This window comes from Caenorhabditis elegans, chromosome X (assembly GCF_000002985.6).
Source record: "Caenorhabditis elegans chromosome X".
Lineage (NCBI taxonomy): Eukaryota > Metazoa > Nematoda > Chromadorea > Rhabditida > Rhabditidae > Caenorhabditis > Caenorhabditis elegans.
Window position 1 is genome coordinate 3,620,163 of NC_003284.9, and position 18,174 is coordinate 3,638,336.

Below are 18,174 nucleotides of genomic sequence, written 5' to 3' on the forward strand. Positions count from 1 at the left end.
CTCTTTCTCCAGGAGAAAGTCTTGTTTTCATTTCTGTTCTAATTTGAATTAATAATAAATAAACAATTACATTTTGTTTTTTTTTTTCGTAGAAAAAACAAACGATTCTAATGATGCATATTTAACGTAATTTTCAAAGAAATTTTTTTAATGATTGATGTGATTACAAATTGTCACATTTTTGGATTTTAGATTTAAAGACTATGCAAAGAAGAAATTCAGTAAATAGTAAAAAGTGAAAAAGATAAAAAAAACGTGCATCATTATCTTAGTCCTGACAAGGTCCACGATTTATCAAGCGACCGTTTTATGTCTTAAAAAATCCAAAAATTAACGACTACTTTCACCTAATTTGAGTTAAATTTTTCAGACTTCAAAATGAGGTTTTTCAGTTGTTTGTGTACTGAAATAAAAAAGGTTTATAGTTTCTTCTCTGTTCTTTAAATAACTAATTACTAATTTAAAAATACACTCAAAAAATTTGCCAAAAAAAATTGAATAAATCAAAGAAGGACGAGCGCTCAAAGTAATTTTATTATGCTACAAAAACCAAATATCAAAATAATTGATTTTCTGACATTTTTTTATTTCGAGTCAAAACGCGGTGTAAGTTGAGTTTTCGCAACGTTCCAAAAATATCTGAGCATTGTCGCGTGCTTGAATCCCTCTTATATTGGAATACGATTATTTAAAACATAATTAAAACATAAAACTCAAAGAAAACTTTTTTCTGATCGTCGACTTCAAAAAGTAAGTGGAAACTGAGCTTTCCTAGATTTTAAAAAGATTTAAAAAAGAATAAAAAACATTTCAAAAAATTTTTGAACAGGTTGTTTTAAAATCATATCAGGTCATTTTAGTACCATAGAAATTATTAGCCGTGTTCCACCTTTAACGAACCGGGAAAAACACGAGTAAGTTGAAAAAGTGACAAAAAATGCATACGTTATTGTCCGAGAGGAGTACTATATTAAATGCTAATTTTTCAAATATATATTTATCAGTATTCAGTTTTCTAAAAAAATTTTTTTAAAAACTGGTACTATGAAACTAAAAAAAGGATTAAAAAGGATTAAAGGACGATCCGTTCTTCAAGTGCTATGCACTGCGGATCTGGGATTCAGGTACACTGCCTGGTGGTGATCCCTCTGGGCTGTAATTTAAGCCACGTCCTAGCCGGGGACTGTGGCCGATAATCCAGTCGTGGATTGCTCCACTTCCCAATAGAGGCTGGGTGAACCTAGGGGGTGAGGCCGGACTTGAACTCGTGACCTCCAGACTGCTAGCGGCCACCACTACCGACTGAGCTATCTGCCCCCGAAAATTGAAACTAAAAATCGGAAATCAATAAAACTATTCAAAACATTGCGCAATAACTCTAAAATCAAGCCAGATAGTTCATCTGCGGCAACATTAGAACTCTTTTTTAATAATTGATGATTGGGTGCGAATAGTCTGATAGTGGGGCAAACTTATCACCTGACATAAAATTCCTCACACTCTCCAACCCACATGATAAATCGCTGGTCCTCTTTTTTCGACAGATTGGAGTTTGAATGCGTGATCGGATGTAGGTGAAGAGATGGAACTCATTGAGAAAAGTTTCTCTTTTTATTTTGCTCAATCTATACTTATATCGACCACACATACATCATCCCCTTTTTTGTTGTGAGAAAAAATATGTCAATCTTCGTAGAGATTGAACTTAGTAGATAAGTATTGTTGCAAGGATTTTCTACATGATTTTTCTAAATAAATTCACAACAAAAACAATTTTTTCTTATGCTTTTTTCAAAATAAAGCGGAAAAGTGAAAAAGAAAAACGACATGGTTGGTTGGTCAACGGATTTCTAGGACTACCTCATTAATCACTATTGCTTCCTGATGTACTCGACAAATCTCCTGAAGCAGCTGTATTCTGGTGGTTGTTGAAACGAGATCTACCAATTAATACCGAAAAATAATGCATCTAGAAGAGCACAAGGAAGTGGAGCAGTACTACTCTAGTGTAGAATCCAGAGAGTAATTTGATTATCATAGTCTCATGGTCGGGAAGAGCAAGAAGTTGAGAAGTTATGAGAAACCAATTGTGAAAGACTCTGTGACACACTGGTCTACTGGGACCAAACGTGTTCGAAATTTGAGCGAAAAAACGAAAGAAGAATCGAAGAAGAGCCGAGATTTTTCTGAACAGATTAAGGTCAATGCAGAAAAACGGAACAGAAATAAGAAAAATTGTTTTCAGCATATCATCCTCACCATTGTTTTTTCTAGGTTCGTCATGCAAATGAGGAGTCCGGGAGAGCTTTTGTCGTTTTTTTCTTTTTTGGATGAAAAATATGAAGTGACCGGAGTAGGTGATAAACAGGTCCCTGGAGAAAAATCAGGAGCTTCAGCCTCCAGTCTTTCAGGAGCAAAAGTGAAGGACACGTTTTGGACATGATGCCAGAAAACTTGCAGGCATCGCAACATTTTTCTTTTTCCGCTGTTTTTTTTGTTTTTTTTTCACATCTTTTGACAGAAATACATTGGTGTCTTTTAACTGTTCCGAGGGAATTGAAACTTTCTATCCTTTCGTTTCGAGTGATTTGTCCTTTTTGTCTCCAAAAACATAGAACGAAAAATTTCAAAAGATTTGGGATACGTACACTATCGGGACTGTGATTTCTCCAGAAAGTGAAAAACAAAAACTATGACTGTATTTATGAACATTTCAGAAAAATATAAGTGTACGGGCTCAACTTTTTGTGAGCAATATTCTTAAATGTTTTGGTTAATGAATTTGTTTTTTTTTAATTTTTGTTCATTTGCAACGTTTCTATCAGAAACGTTGCAGTATGGGCATTGTTTCAAGAATTTCCAGGAACTTTTTTTAAAAATATTTCAACATTAAGTTTCAAAATACTAATCAGATTCACATAATAAAAATTGAAAAAAAATTTTGGGACCTGCTACTACATCGTTCTGTGAATCCGTGGAACCGAAGACTCGGAGCTTTTTTTTTGGTCGTTCTCAGTTTTCAGTTACGGATCTTGAGTCTAATTTTTTTTGCCCAGCAAAACATTCTACAAAATTTTGTCAGCTCGTTTTTTTCACAATATTTTATTAACTCAACTCAAAAAAAATTAAAGCTGATGACATGTCGCAAGTTTATTTCTAACAAATATGTGTGCAACTTTTAATAAATTGGGTTTTTTTTCGAAACAAGTTTCACTACTGAAATAGTCTATGCGATGAGACTGCCCCGCCAGAACTTTTTTTTGAAACTTGTTGATATCAATTTGGCGACAGCAAAAATGTAAAAAATATTATGCACAAAATTTCCGTCGTTAAAACTTTTTTCCCAAAATCCGCAGTTTTCAAGTTATAATATTAGGAAAAATTGGAAAATCACCCAAATACAGAAAGCAAAAACATCAAATTTGTTGTTCAAAAGTTACACCGATCGACTTTTGATCACTACTGTGTGTTCAGGTATGTTACATACATTACTCATATTTACTAGATCTATACCTGCATTTCTAGAATGGAGAACAACTCTACGATTTTTGTGCGAGATTAACCGAGATCGCTTCACGTGGGTGACAGATTTATCCGCCCGCATATTCATTCAAAATTGTACCTGATCACAGTAGATCAATACCAAAAAAGAGATTAAACTACTTTCAAAGAACGCATCTCTCCGCCTTCATGAAAGTACCATTTCATTTCATTGTTCGCAAATTTTCATTCACAAAATTATCGCGTTTGAAAATGACCAATATTGTTCCGAGAATACTTGGTTTTGTCCTATTTGTACTAGGAGCTGCTATTTTTTTGACGGAAGTCATGCATTCTTATCATCGATTTGTGAAACAATCCGAGGAATATTCAATATCTAACTCGAATACCGACGATGCTCCAACGAAGAAAAAACAGATGAAGGCATTTTTCAGTTTATACCACAATATGGATGAACTAAAAGCGCAAAACAGTGACGTAAGTTTTAGATTTGAATTTTGGGAAGCTGTTCTTTCAATAATGTGTTGGGTAGAAGCCGTATCAAAAAGTGAACATTTCTAAACACGGAAGTTCAATTTTTTTATTATTGCATAGGTTTAGAATAAAAACTTCATAGCCTAAGCTGAAAGTTATCCAGTATTAATGTTTTAAAGATACCGCCCATTGGTCTAAATACACTTGTAGTCTAACATGTCCGAATATTATATGAAAATACTTTAATTTTTTTCCAATTTCACAAACTTATAATTGGCGAAATTCCCATCAATGTGAGCTTTTTGAAAAGCTTCGAGCATTGCCGCAATCTCTATAATGTTCAAATGAAAATAAGTAAAACATAATTAGATCATAAAAATCTTTTAAAAAAGTTCTGAACAAACTTAACGGAAAATGAAAACTGAGTTTACACCTTTTTTGATGGCACTTAAAAATATTTCAAACAATTTTTGAAAATGCTTGAAAAATATACCTATTTTTGAGGTCAAGAATTTCTTGGAAACTCAGAAATTCGTGTCTAGGAAAATATTAGCATCACACATACTTGAACAGGTCATGTTTTTGGCGTCGCTTCTAGAGATCAAATTGAGAGGGTACAATGTGAATGCAATAACCCTGTTAAATTCTTCACAATATAACTATAACACTGCCAATTTTTTTGGGTAATCTCCTCCTTACAAAAAAATTGGGCACACTGTAGAGAATGGCTGAAAAAATTGGAAAAAAAGAGCTAGTGTAGATATTTCCAAAATTTGTTTTTTAATGCCACATTTTACAAAAATTTGAATTTTGTGAGTAAACGTAAGAATTTGGAAATTCAAATAATTGAAACATTATTAAGTTTTTGAGCAACTGCTTTCACTTCCAATTGTTTGACCTAACTATTTTACAGACACCCAATACATTTGTTTTTCAAAACGCTCTTCAAATATATTATAGGCACATTTCAGGTAGTTCAACCACGTGTTTTAAAAGGAACCGCTCGAGAGTTTTGCAACAACACAGATCACTGTATTCGCCCATTTTTAAACCATGAGACCAGATATCGAGTGAGACACCAATGCAAAGATCATAATTCTAACTTTTATGTTAAAGGTCGCGCCGGATTACAAAATGGCCCACTGTGTAGTTCACAAGAGTATGTCTACGGTTATAACCGGGATCTGGTGTTATTTGTTCAATAGAAACCGTTTTGTGAGAGTCGATAAGCAAATGAACATGTCCGAATGGGATAAAGAATCGTGAGTGAGGGAGCAAAGATTGAAGATTTGAAGATTGTTTAAGAGTGAAAAACTATTTAAAAATTTAAGGCTCTGCCGAGGCGACAACACATTTCGTCATTTGAAGAGTCTTCAGAAAAAATATAATGCGAGTGAAATGACTGGATGGAGTTTGTCAATGATAACACGAGATCCCATTGACAGATTCATATCGGGTTATGTGGATAGATGCATAAGGTTCGTCTAAAAGTCCAAGTCCACAACAACTTCTTCCCCCATCAACTACCCTCTCACCCCTCTTTACTTTTTCTTCTTATTGTCACATTGCAGAGTGGCTGAGGGACCGAGTCCGTGCAACGGATGCGATAAGAATATGACATGCTTCATTTTGAGCGAGTATGAAAGATTCAAAAAGCAAGCCCACAAAGGGGTTCTCACAAACACTTTTGAGGATCGACACTTTTATCCGCAGAATTGGTGAGAGGAAGACTATTGAATTATTAAGATTCTCGCGTTTTTCTGAATGATACCCACAACAAAGAAAAGGGTAAAAACGTCAAAGAAACTTTTTGTGTGGAAGGGTTTGTCGTAAAAAATCAAAAAACGCGAAAAGTTTTGCATTAGAAATCTAACAACATATTTCTATGAACGCGCTTTTCTAACACTACCATGTTTATTCTATATTAACATGACTGCAATATTAATTTTGAGACACGTTCTCGCGCGCAATACTCATAGAGAGTACAAACTGACAAACATTCACTTGAAAACAAGTAAAATCCAAAATTGTTTCAGACATTTGATATTTCCCATTTTGTAATAAAAACCACATTTTCCTTATAACTAATTTGTACTTTTGTTCATAGTATAATTTTGAAAAAAATTTGACGCAACAGTCTGAGAAAATGAAATAAGTAGTCTCACATTCAATTAAATTAGCGATCGACCTGTGTATGATCACTAAAAAAGGATTGAAGTTTAACATTTCAAAAAAATCCCATTTTTGTAATTTTTATGGAAAAATATCAGCAACTCCGTTAGTCATGTCAAAATTTCTTTAAAGCGACAGTACAATCTTAAATATTAGTAGTGAAGCCGAGTACTGGTCACCAGCACAAGTGGGAATGTTTCATGACACTCTAGGAGATTTCAGGAAAAATGGATGGTTTAAAATTTAATGAAAGAGTTCTAAGATAATCTCAAATTGTTTTAAAAAACAGGAATACCACCAGTGGATGTTTTTTTTTCAAAATATACTTTACAGACAATGTGAAATCAAAAAGACACTTTTTAAATCCAGTCAAAGTTTTGGCAAGTTATGATAGTCTCAGAAAGTTTGGACATTTTCACTTAAAAACTTTTGCTGATTATTTTCCAAAATCACGATGTATTTTAATTGATATTCCGACTGCTTTATGAAAGTCTTTTAAAAAGTTTAATGTTGATATTGTATACTTTAGCATTACTGGTGATACTCCACATTTCAAATATGTATCAAGTGTAAGCGAATTTATAAATTATGATACTTGTGTATTACATGCCCTCATTTTCAAATTAAATTATATTTTACTAATTTCACCAATTAAATTAAACATGATATACATTTTTCCTTTTTAAGCTTAGAAAATGTTGTTTCCTAAGCCTAAAAATATAAAATTGTGGTTCACGTCTTTATTTTTCATAACTTGAAAAATTACTTTAAAAGTGAGGGCATGTAATACACAAGCACCTAAATTATTTTGGGCGATATTTCAGTAGCAGTGCACACACATTATCCTAACTTTTACAAAGCATGAATCGATTTCTCGGATTTCTCAAATTAAAAATAAAAATATCATTTGAATATAATACACCTAGAGTAAGACTCTGATTTTTCTATAAAATTACAAAAAAAATTTCAAAATAACAACGTACAAATTTTCCAGGAGATGTGATATCAAGACAATGCGAAATAAATATGAATTTATCAGATATTCAAGTGATGCATCGAAAGAACTCATGGAAGACTTATTCAAAATTGCTAGACGTCAAGGGGTGAGTGAGGTTGAAAATACCGGCCGGCTCATTAAAGTTATGAAAATAGTTTGTTTTGGAACACAAGCCGTGATGAAGCCACTTTTCGTTATTTTTTTATACTGCGGGTTTTGTGGCAGCATGAAAAAAATGCTGAGATGAAGATAAACATCAAATAACAATTCACTTTTATGGTCATGAATTACATTTTTGTTTCACTTATGCTTTACCTTTTTATTTTTCAGATTCCAGAAAAGGAGTTGGAATATATTGAAAATGAACTAACCAAAAACCGAAAAACTTCACATACGACCGCTTATTCGCCGGCCAGAGAGTTTTTCCAAAGGAGGTAGGTATGCAAAATAGGAGGAAAATGACATTTTGTCCGAAAAGTTGTGGTGAACTTGTGACTCGGCATGGTGGTGCGGAAATAAGAAGCATCTCAGAAATCATGACATTATTTGACGCTTTCTTTTTCCGGCGATTCACTATTTTCTGGTTCTAAAATGCAGATGCTTTACCCTCGGTAATGGGTGGTACAATTTGGGGGGTCTTCGTCTTTATGTGAAATTCAAGAATGTGCCTCACGAATTTGTTTTTGCAGACTCCGAGAGAGCCCACTGTTAATGGAATACGTGGTGCGAATGTTCTACCACGACTTTGTCATTCTCAATTACCCATTGCCGGAGGGCTTCTAATAGCCAAAAAATACTATATTGGATTACCATATCCCAATGTGCCATATTTATTGTAAAAGTCTGATAATGTGCCATTCAGTTACCAAGTATGCACCAAATTCGTTTTTTTTCTCAATTTTGTCATCGATAAACCCTTTTTTGGCTAAAACGTCACACAGGTATTACCACAAATCCCACACAATCCTTTCATAATTTGGTACTTTGGAAGTTTCATTTATTTTCAATTATGTTCGCCCCACACACGAATATCATGTCGATTGCAAGAGTTCTTATCATAATAGCTTCGATTTCTGTAATTTGTATAACATTATTCATATCGCGACCTGTTACACGTGAGAGTTCAATTATAATTGCTCCTAAAACACGGGATATGCGAGCTGAACAAATTCGCCTGTTTGCATTAAATGCGATGGTTAAAGCCAATTCTCATGTGAGTTTTTTAAAAGTTAATCAGGTAACAATTTGAAACATTTAGACAAAGAAACCTTGTTCCTACTCCGAAACTAGCCGTATATTGTTAATGAACTATGTAATAGACATGATACAAAACAATTTCCAATTAATTCTGAAATTAAAAGGTTTGCCAAAAAATACCTTTATATTTTGACATTTACTTCTGTCTCGCTCACAGTAAGAATAACGTTTTTGGACTTTTTTTACTTCCGTACACCTAAAATAACCACAAAAAGTAAAATTTAGACATAGCTTTCGAAAGTTGTTTCAGAGTTTTAAAAATGAAATATGCAAGCGTTATTCGTTTTTGTTTTGTGACATCTAGTATAACTATTGCTACTCCGTGTAGTGTACAAAATTGCTACTGATATTTAGAATTCATATATAGTGTTTCTGAACGAAGTTTGAAAACTATTTGATAACAGTGCTGAAAAATCAATATTTTCAAGAATGAATAGATTTGAACAAAATAGATTAATTCTAAGATTTATAGTAGCGTTTCTACCAACAAACCCTTCAAAATTGAAGCTTTGAAAATATGATTTTTTAGTACGGTTGATCTCTTTCCCATTTTTAAAAAATATATAATTCATTCTCGTTATTACAAAAATTAAATAACATCACAGAATAGTCAACGGGAAGAAGGAAAAAAATGGTAAAGTGATACTATAAACCATCAAATAGTTAGGGGGATTAAGTTGGGAGAATAAGTTTACAAAGGTGAATCACATTCAAACGGAACGCAAAAATCAAACGGTTTCACGTAGAAAGCTGCTATTTTGGGCTCCAATAGGTTTCAGCATAAAGGGATATCTCGTTGATTGAGTTTCAGGGACAAATGGCGTAAAATAGTAATTGCCGGAAATAATATTATGATAGGTTCTGAAGATTTGTAGAAATTTGTAGAAGTGACTTATGTTGAATAGATTTCATATTGGCTTGAGCAAGACGATCTTCATCAGATGAATGTGGAATGTTACATGTTGTTGTTTTCTTGAAAATCTCTGCAAAGTACCAACTTAGGTCTTGTTCGTAAATAGTTTCTTATCTACTATAGAAAATAAAAAATTGAAAAAAAAAACAGAAAAAGGTAAAAAAAATTGTTTCGAAATTGTATGATTTTTCAGACGCTCCCACCACGAAGTAAGAACATTTCTGCCAAAAACTTATGCAGTCGTCGGATGACATGCGCACCGCACAACCGAAGATATGAAACAATGTTGAAGGTTTGTCTTGATGAGTTTATTTTTCAAAAATCTTCCATTTTTAGGTGTCGCCAAAGTATAAAATGGTCAATTGTGTAGTTCAAAAATCCATGTCTACAATGATGACGGGGGCCATGTGCTATTTATACGATGAGAAAGCTTATGCTGACTCCGGGAGAACTTTTGATGACGAATTCAGTACTAGGTATTGTAAATTGACAATTATTTAACGGTTAACTCATTTCAGGTTTTGTAAAAATAAGAATGAGTTTTCAAGTGTAAACGCTGTACGCGATGCTTATAATATTTCATTTGTCAAAACGGATTGGCTATTTTCCATGATAACAAGAGACCCTATTGACAGATTTGTGTCAGGATATGTAGATAGATGTGTCAGGTTCGTTTTTTTTTTGTTCAATTAAAGTTTTAAAAACTTTTTCACATACAGAATATCGCAGAAAAACGAAACTGGTCAGTGTAACGGGTGCGGATTAAATATGACATGTTTTATTGAAAATGAGTACAAAAGGCTGATGGAAATCTCGTTCAAACGAAAAACCCATCGAACTATGGAGGATGCCCACTTTTTTCCACAGATCTGGTAAGACGGTTTTTTGTTGCAAGGTCTCGACACGACCTAAAATTCCAAGTGCTGGCTGCAAAAAACAGTTATGCATCTTTAAACAGTACTATTTTCAAAATCTGTCTTCTGGGTCGAGTCCTAGTCAAATCAAGTGATTTTCAAAACTTTCTAGCTTTAAAGTTGTAAGGCGCAAAATGTTTGTTTCTCGCCTCAAATTGAAAAATGTGGGACAAATTCCAAAGACTTTGGCAATAGACTCATCAAATATTTTATTTTGCATTCAGGCATTGTGATCTCAATGAAGATTTGGAATTTTTCGAGTTTATTCAATATTCCAATAATCCAGAAACCACAATGATGCCACAACTAGAAGAAATGCTGAAACGGCAAAAAGTAAAATATATTTAAAAAATATTTATTGTAAAACATAATTATATTTTCAGGTACCAAGTGACTCGATCAGATTTATTAAAAATGAATTACTATATAAAAAGTCGAGTCATTCTACCACAGGGACACCAGCAAGCCGCTTCTATCGTTCCAGGTACTCATAATTTGAACTTAACGTTTTAATATTAGTTTTTCAGATTGATGAGCTCGCCGTATTTACTGGAGTATATTGTTAAAATGTTCTACTATGATTTTATCAGATTTCACTATCCTTTGCCTCCTACTTTTTGATAACGATTATTCTAGTTTAATTTATTTTTAAACGTCTCTGTTATAAAATTCAAAAATTTTTCAAAGAATATATTATTAGGTACTACTATTCGGAAAACATTTATGTATTACTTTCAATTTGTGAAATGAAGAATTTACAAGAATGAAAAAAGGAATGTTTGTATGCAAGTATAAAGTTGCCTAATTGCAAATCAATTTTGAACATTAAGTACATATATTTATCTTTGAAGTACGAAAAGAATAATCATTACTTATATAAAAAAAATACTGTCCGTCTGTCCATAGTTTGTAGTCTGTGACGTCACAGCTTACATAGGCAAGGCGTTTTCGGCTGTTGAAGTGATATTGGTTTGGGGTTAGTGGAGGGATATTATCGGGTTGTCAGTTGTCACCCAGTTCTCACTCAGTTGTCACCCAGTTCTCACTCAGTTGTCACCCAGTTGTCACCCAGTTGTCACCCAGTTGTCACCCAGTTGTCACCCAGTTATCACCCAGTTGTCACTCAGTTGTCACCCAGTTGTCACTCAGTTGTCACCCAGTTCTCACTCAGTTGTCACCCAGTTGTCGCTCAGTTGTCACTCAGTTGTCACCCAGTTGGCACTCAGTTGTCACCCAGTTCTCACTCAGTTGTCACCTAGTTGTCACTCAGTTGTCACCCAGTTGTCACCCATTTGTCACCCAGTTGTCATTCAGTTGTCACCCAGTTGTCACTCAGTTGTCACCCAGTTGTCACCCAGTTATCACCCAGTTGTCTCTCAGTTGTCACCCAGTTGTCACTCAGTTGTCACCCAGGTGTTGTCACCCAGTTGTTGTCACCCAGTTGTCACTCAGTTGTCACCCAGTTGTCACTCAGTTGTCACCCAGTTGTCACTCAGTTGTTACCCAGTTGTCACTAAGTTGTCACATATAATGTCACGCGCGCAATTGAATACTAGGCCACCACGCGATTTCTAGGTCATATTAGTAAACAAAGTATTAATTTAAATGTGATTTTTTCGAACTTTAATTTGCTTTTTTTCTCAAAAAGTTCAAGAAAACTGGGAAGAAGGAATTGTATTAAGTATTTTTTCAAAATACAATACCAAAACAAATAAAAATTCGAAAGATCGTCGTGGCCTAGGATTTCTCTAGTTAATGTTCAAAGATTTTTTCGACTTAAAATGCTGAATGTTAACGGATTTTCCCCTTTTCTTTTGTAATATTCGTAAGTTCGAGCACGAACACTACATTTTAAACCCATTTTCCCATTGAAGATACTCCTTCTTTAAGGGTTTTTGATGAAGATTATTCTAGTTTAATTTATTTTTAAACGTCTCTGTTAGAAAAGTCAAATATTAAAAAAAAATATATATATATATTATTAGGTACTAGTATTCGGAATAAATTTATATATTACTTTCAATTTGTGAAATGAAGAATTTACAAGAATAGAAAATGGAATGTTTGTATGCAAGTATAAAGTTGCCTAATTGCAAATTAATGTTGAACACAGAGTATTAATTTCCATCTTAAAAAAAAAGAAAAATAATAATTATGCAATTTTTTATGCTTCAGTTTTTGGGCGAGAGTTGATCCACGACTTGATCGAGTCGATCGCAGTAATTTTTTCAATGAATTCCTGTAGTTTTGGATATTTTCGAAGTGCACCAGGCAAGATTTTGGAGTTCATAAACCAGAAAATGTGGAAAATGGCAAGATCGGCGTAGGATATCTGAAATGAGAACACTTTGAAATGAAACAAAATTTGTTGAGTTTCAGTACAGTAGGAACAACATTTTCGGCAATTCTATAAGTAGACACCTGCGGATTTACAAAATTTACGGCAATTCAATAATATGGTCATTCAGAAATGCGACAATTAGGAAAATGAACAATTATCAAGTTCAAATTTTATTTTAAATGAAAACTTTTTGACGAAGCTGGAACATTTTGTTGAATTAGAAACTAGTTTTTTTAACATTAACGATAATATAAGCTCTGTTTTAGAGTAAATTTGATGGCACTTTTTTCCACAAAATGTTTTTTCGCAAAACCCCCATCATTACCTACCTTATCACCTACAAAGTAACCGGTTCCATTTGTGACGAGAATGTTTTCAAACGCGCTGATGAACGGAATGATTGTGCTTTCGATGAGTTTTTTGAAGATTTCTACCTGAAATTCAAATATTTCCAATTATTTCTCTTTAAAGTTTCAGAACCTTTTTAGCATTATCTTGTTCTTTGAACCACGGTTGAATTTCGATGAGAAAATCCTCAACACATGCCACAAGCTCATCCATCTTTGCAGTCTCCCAGTCTGTTTCTCCGGCAAGTCCTTGAAAATTTATAAATTAATTACTTTATTTTTTGTGAGCTTTTTTTTTCCACCACCATTAGATTCAGTTATTCAAAATTTGATGTAATTTTTGATTATTATTTAACTCACCAAATACCTTTCCAAGATAACGCTCGATAACCCTACTTTGAGCCAATTTTGCACCATCCACATATAAAACTGGCAGCTTTCCATGTGGTGTTGCTGAAAAATATAGGTAACCGCGTGCGTATACTCTTAGTTAATTTTCAAGTTTTCAAACCAATATCTCAACTTTTCAACTCACGCACTTGCTTTAATTTCCGGCCATGCCGACTTTTCCACTCTTTCATCCGTGTACTGCACTCCTGCGTAGGCGAAGATAAGCCTTGCGGGCTCAGCTCTTCCCATCATATTGAAATATTGCAGTTTGTACTCCATCATGACTGAATATAGTTGAAATTAACAAAAAAAAAATGTTCCAAACGAAAACGAAAAGTGGTCCAGGGAAAAGTGTTGGACAATCAATTAGTGGTTGGAAGAGCACTGGGAAAGTGCAATCAAAAAATTTATAGTGCTCTAATGAAAGAAGTTGCACTATTTCTGAAGTTCAGTGAAATAAATTTGTTGTTATAGTCACGTAGTCAAATACTTGATTTTTCATTAAAACACAATATTCAACAGCACAAAACTAACAAATAAAATTGATAGAGATTTGAATACAAACTATTTTTCAAGTTTGTGTGTTTTCTGAAACGGATCAATTTTGTAAAAACATAAAAAAGTTTGCATCTTGGTCAATAGCTCTAAAAGAGTCAAGAATCTTGACTCAAAATCATACAAAACAACTGTGTAGTTAAATTTATCAAAAGTTTAACTGAAAAGATTTTGATGTGCCCATGCAGATTGTTTCTGATAATTTAGTATTATTTCAGTTTGTTTGCTCAATGAAGGTAGAGTAAAGTAAAGTAAAAAAGAGCATATTTTTTTCGGCCTACCTGATATTTTTAATTTTTACCAATTTTTCAGGTCAGAATGTATTGTGCGGTGAAAACAAAGTGTGTAGACGTTTTAAAGATGGAGCAGCGTCAGTGGGGAATGTGTTAACAATTTCTCCTACTGTCCCAAAATGACCAAATATCACAAAAAGTGACAATTACTCTGTTTTTGCCACTCATAATTTTGGAGGCTGTCCAATAAAAAAATTGTATTACTATTTTAATACTGTAATTCTATTTTAATTATTTGTATTAAAACATTGTAAGGGTCGGAACATGAAACATTGCTTGGGTTTTCTCAAAACCAAAAATTATGAAAAATCTAAAAACTTTAAAAGTGTTTTATTATGTTACTTGGTCGTTGTGAATTATTCTTAATGTATTTAGATCAAATTCCCATCTTTAAAAATATTGTATTGAATTTTTTTTTTCAAAAACAAGGCGTTCAAGTCTATGCAATATGAGAACGTTCCAAAATTGAAAACATTTAAAAAAAAACGAAAAAAAACTCCACAAATAAATTTTTGCAGTGGCGTAGGCGCCTCGACGAATTCCAAAAGTTTCAACGAGAAAAGAAATGAGAGAAGGCGTGATGAGATGCAATTTTTAAGTGCTGAAATGATTTCGGCAGGCGCCGGAGCGAAATTCAATTAACTACGGCTGCTCGTCTGAACGAGAAAATCGGGCGGGCCTCAATCTGACGTATGCCTGCAAGGAGAGCTCACCAACCAAGCACCATCCCCCATCTTTTTGAGCACGAAGACGCCCCCTTTTAGAGAAAAAGAGGTGATGGAAATGAAAAAAAGGAAAAAGTTTACGCTGATTGAAAACTAAATGAAAAAAAAACTTTGATTGGATATTTTTGGTTTACTATTAGATTTTGATTAGACAAGCAAAGCCAAAATGAAAATTTTGAGGCGAAACAACTTTGAGCAGGACAATCTAACGTCTAAACCCAAGTAGTCATTCACTGCAAAAACTTTTCAAGGAAAAGAAAAAAAACACGAAAAAAAAGACGGAAAGATGGAAAGGAGCAAACTCTATGTTAACAATGACTTTGAAAAAACATGCCTCTCTCTGACGTAGGAGCTCTGTTCTGCTTGAAAAGTTCGGTAAAACTGAAAAAAAAACGCTACTGATTTTTTAATTATTGTTGTTATTCTTCTACCCGAATATTTTGTTTTGCCAAACAGGCTGATTACGGAGAAATACATAGAAGATTACTGGTTTTGTCATATCAAATGAAAAACTCGTAAATATGAATATAACATTCAGAAAAAATTCAACTGAGCCCTTCATTTTTTGAGTATACATTTAAAGCAAAAGAAAGGAAATATTGAAACAAAATAGCCTCATTTGGGTAAAAAACGGAGAAACTATGTATAACTACGTAGGTGGATTATGGCAAAAAAATGTGAGAATTCTACTCGAACTCATTGCATGAATAATGCACCACACCATATACGACGAAACCGAAAATAGAAAAAAATATTTTCTAGTTTCTATGTATTTCACTAATGATCAGCGCTAATTGTTTGTCATAGCGCAAATTTGGTCAAAGTTTTGCTGGTTTTTTTTGAGTGATAAGGAATGTACCCAAAACAGCCGGAATTATGTGTTTCAGGAATTTCCGAGTTAGGAAAGTCAACAAAATATTTATGCAAAAAAACCTCAAAACGTGGCAAAAAATTTCTGGAATTACTGGCACAATTGATCTTTTGCGAAAATAACTGGGTTGCAAATGAACATCAATTGTTTGATTTTGAATATATTTCTTGTTTTAAAAACCAGAATATGTGGAACATGTACATAGTTAATTTTATTATTTTGTCTGATAAAAAAAATCCATTTACAAAACCTTCAAATGCATGTTTTTACTTCTTCAAATGTTCTAATTATTTTTTTGATGTAACGTTAAAAGATACGTACTCACCTATTATATAGTTAAAATTTTGAACAGTTTAAGTTTATTTTAACTTAAAAATTACAAACTAATAAAAATTTCCACAGAGTACTACTTGAATGGCAAAAATTCAGTTCAAGACTGTTTGAGGCTGCAATAGTCATAGAGGAAAATTGGTATTTTTTATATATAATTTAAATCCTTCATGAAAAACACTATTTTAAAGTGCCAATATATTTTTTATGACTAAATTCTGTAATACAATAAGTAGTTTTATGAGTTACCTATTCAAAAGTATTTTACAAAATGTATGGCTAACATGTTGCCCAAAAAACACACTTCTAGTATGAGCGAAATAAATTTTTTATCTTTGAAATGTCAAATATCTTAGTCAGACTAATAAACTTCCCAGGTATTCATCTTACCTAGCAAGTTTATTTATAAATGACTGCTTTTGCCGCAAGGTCAATACTCAATTCGGTTTTTTTTTTTACCCGCGCGAGGTAAGCAATGGAGCCGGAGCCATTTTCCGTTCCGAATAGGTCCCAAACGGATAAAAAGTGGTGGCTTCTCGTCACGCTAACTGATTTTATTGCCACTTCTAACAAAGTCGTTTGAAAAGATAAGGGCACGCCAAAATGGAAAAAGGGAAATAGTTTTCTCCTTCTCGAATCCCTTTTTCATTCCGTGCAGTTATTTTTTCTCATTTATTCTCTTTCTCGGAAAGCCCATTAGTTCGATGGAAAATTACTGGCAAAGAAAATAGAGCACAGAACGTAAAACTCAGAAAATCAGAGAAAATCAGTGCACTCTTCCTTATTACTTTACTTTACTATAATCATGAGAAAATGAAAAAAAAAACGAACAGAATAAGAGGAAAACTGAGAAAAAAACGAGATGAGATTGAGTTTGAGTTCTGTGAAGAAGGAAGTGAATCGAAGAGAAAGAGTAAATGTAACTCTCAAATTTTTTGTTGAAATTGTGATGAAAAGATGCGAAAAGAAAAAGGAGAGGGTACTTTTCTAAAGCACACTTGACAAGGCAAAAGTTTTCAGGAGTCAATGTATCTTCCAAAGTGAAACTTTCCGAACTTCTCAAGCACATATGTAGTATAGTTCGGTGCAAAAAAAGACTCCAATCCTGTCGTCCTTGTGCACTTGACAAATGATTCATTTAAGACTAAAAGTTTGTCTTGGAAGTGGAAACGTCTGGGGTGGTTGCAAAGTGAAAAAAGAATAGGCAAATGATGAGATATGTGAGCTTTTTTGGAAATTCGAGGAAAAACGTGGATGTTTGATATAACGAAAGTTGTAGCAATGATGTCACTTATAAGTTTAAGGTCTGAAAGTTTTATATGGAAATTGCTTAAACTATGTAGCCGAATTTTTTCATTTACAATCAAAAGTGAGTTTTTTACTTTTATTTTCTTCAAATGATATGTTTCAGTAATGTTTTCATTTTTTTTTGTATTTTAACGGTAAAGTTAAGTAAGGAAACCCGCAAAGAATTTCAAAACTTCTTTAAAAATCCGAATTTTTTAAAAACTTGGTAATTGACCAAAACGTTGTCTGAAAAAACTAATATGTATGTGTTTACGTATGTGTTTATGTATGTGTATATGTATGTGTTTAAACCATATTCCAAGAGACAAAAATTAATCTTTACAACGACCTCGGTGGTATCGTATTTTCTTCAATATTTCATGAAAACTTGCCAGTATTTTTTGATATCAAAGGTTATGATCCCCAAATATTCTTAAATATCTCAAAAATAACAGATATTAGGTCAAAAACCATAAAATTGTGTATTAAAATGCACACCTCATCTTTCTTCTAAATTTAGAAAAAATTACTTTTTTATATCCGAAAATTTATTTTAAGATAGCTTCAGCCCGAAAATGTGAAAAAACAAATTAAAACTTTTTAGCACTTTTTTGAAATTTCAATTTATTTACAAGTGAAAACACTTTTACTACAAATCTCATAATACTGGTTGTCAACGAGTTTTATATTATATATTTTTTTACGCCCTAATTACTTCCATTAGAGAATTGTACAGATTCGAATTTGGAGAAATTCTCCAAATCAAAAAGTGAAACTTATTCTATTTTGTCAATGTGCTATATCAGT

At 33.1% G+C, this 18,174-nt stretch overlaps 3 protein-coding genes and 1 non-coding gene across 4 annotated transcripts; 2 read left to right on the forward strand and 2 right to left on the reverse strand.

Annotated features, from left to right (window-relative positions):
- Positions 1 to 2,149: 2,149 nt before the first annotated feature.
- Positions 2,150 to 2,272, reverse strand: C18B2.7. The gene has a single exon (NR_070716.1). It is a non-coding gene; the product is annotated as an Unclassified non-coding RNA C18B2.7 (non-coding RNA).
- Positions 2,273 to 3,299: 1,027 nt separating this feature from the next.
- On the forward strand, positions 3,300 to 8,211 carry C18B2.2 (sulfotransferase family protein). Its single transcript, NM_001392747.1, has 8 exons — positions 3,300 to 3,978; positions 4,947 to 5,045; positions 5,092 to 5,237; positions 5,307 to 5,453; positions 5,547 to 5,693; positions 7,142 to 7,250; positions 7,475 to 7,578; positions 7,834 to 8,211. The coding sequence occupies exons 1-8, from the start codon at positions 3,754 to 3,756 to the stop codon at positions 7,925 to 7,927; spliced, it is 1,071 nt and encodes a 356-aa protein (NP_001379697.1). The 5' UTR covers positions 3,300 to 3,753; the 3' UTR covers positions 7,928 to 8,211.
- vep-2 (Putative sulfotransferase vep-2) lies at positions 8,154 to 10,722 on the forward strand (the record flags this gene model as incomplete). Its single annotated transcript, NM_076223.1, has 7 exons — positions 8,154 to 8,357; positions 9,508 to 9,606; positions 9,651 to 9,790; positions 9,833 to 9,982; positions 10,034 to 10,186; positions 10,453 to 10,561; positions 10,612 to 10,722. 7 exons carry the CDS (start codon positions 8,154 to 8,156, stop codon positions 10,720 to 10,722), a joined length of 966 nt encoding a protein of 321 aa, NP_508624.1.
- A 1,482-nt stretch (positions 10,723 to 12,204) lies between these two features.
- gst-11 (glutathione transferase) lies at positions 12,205 to 13,592 on the reverse strand. Its single transcript, NM_076224.3, has 5 exons — positions 13,456 to 13,592; positions 13,277 to 13,369; positions 13,050 to 13,165; positions 12,899 to 13,003; positions 12,205 to 12,560 (listed from the first exon to the last, which is right to left on the reverse strand). Exons 1-5 carry the CDS (start codon positions 13,583 to 13,585, stop codon positions 12,393 to 12,395), a joined length of 612 nt encoding a protein of 203 aa, NP_508625.1. The 5' UTR covers positions 13,586 to 13,592; the 3' UTR covers positions 12,205 to 12,392.
- Between the last annotated feature and the right edge of the window lie 4,582 nt (positions 13,593 to 18,174).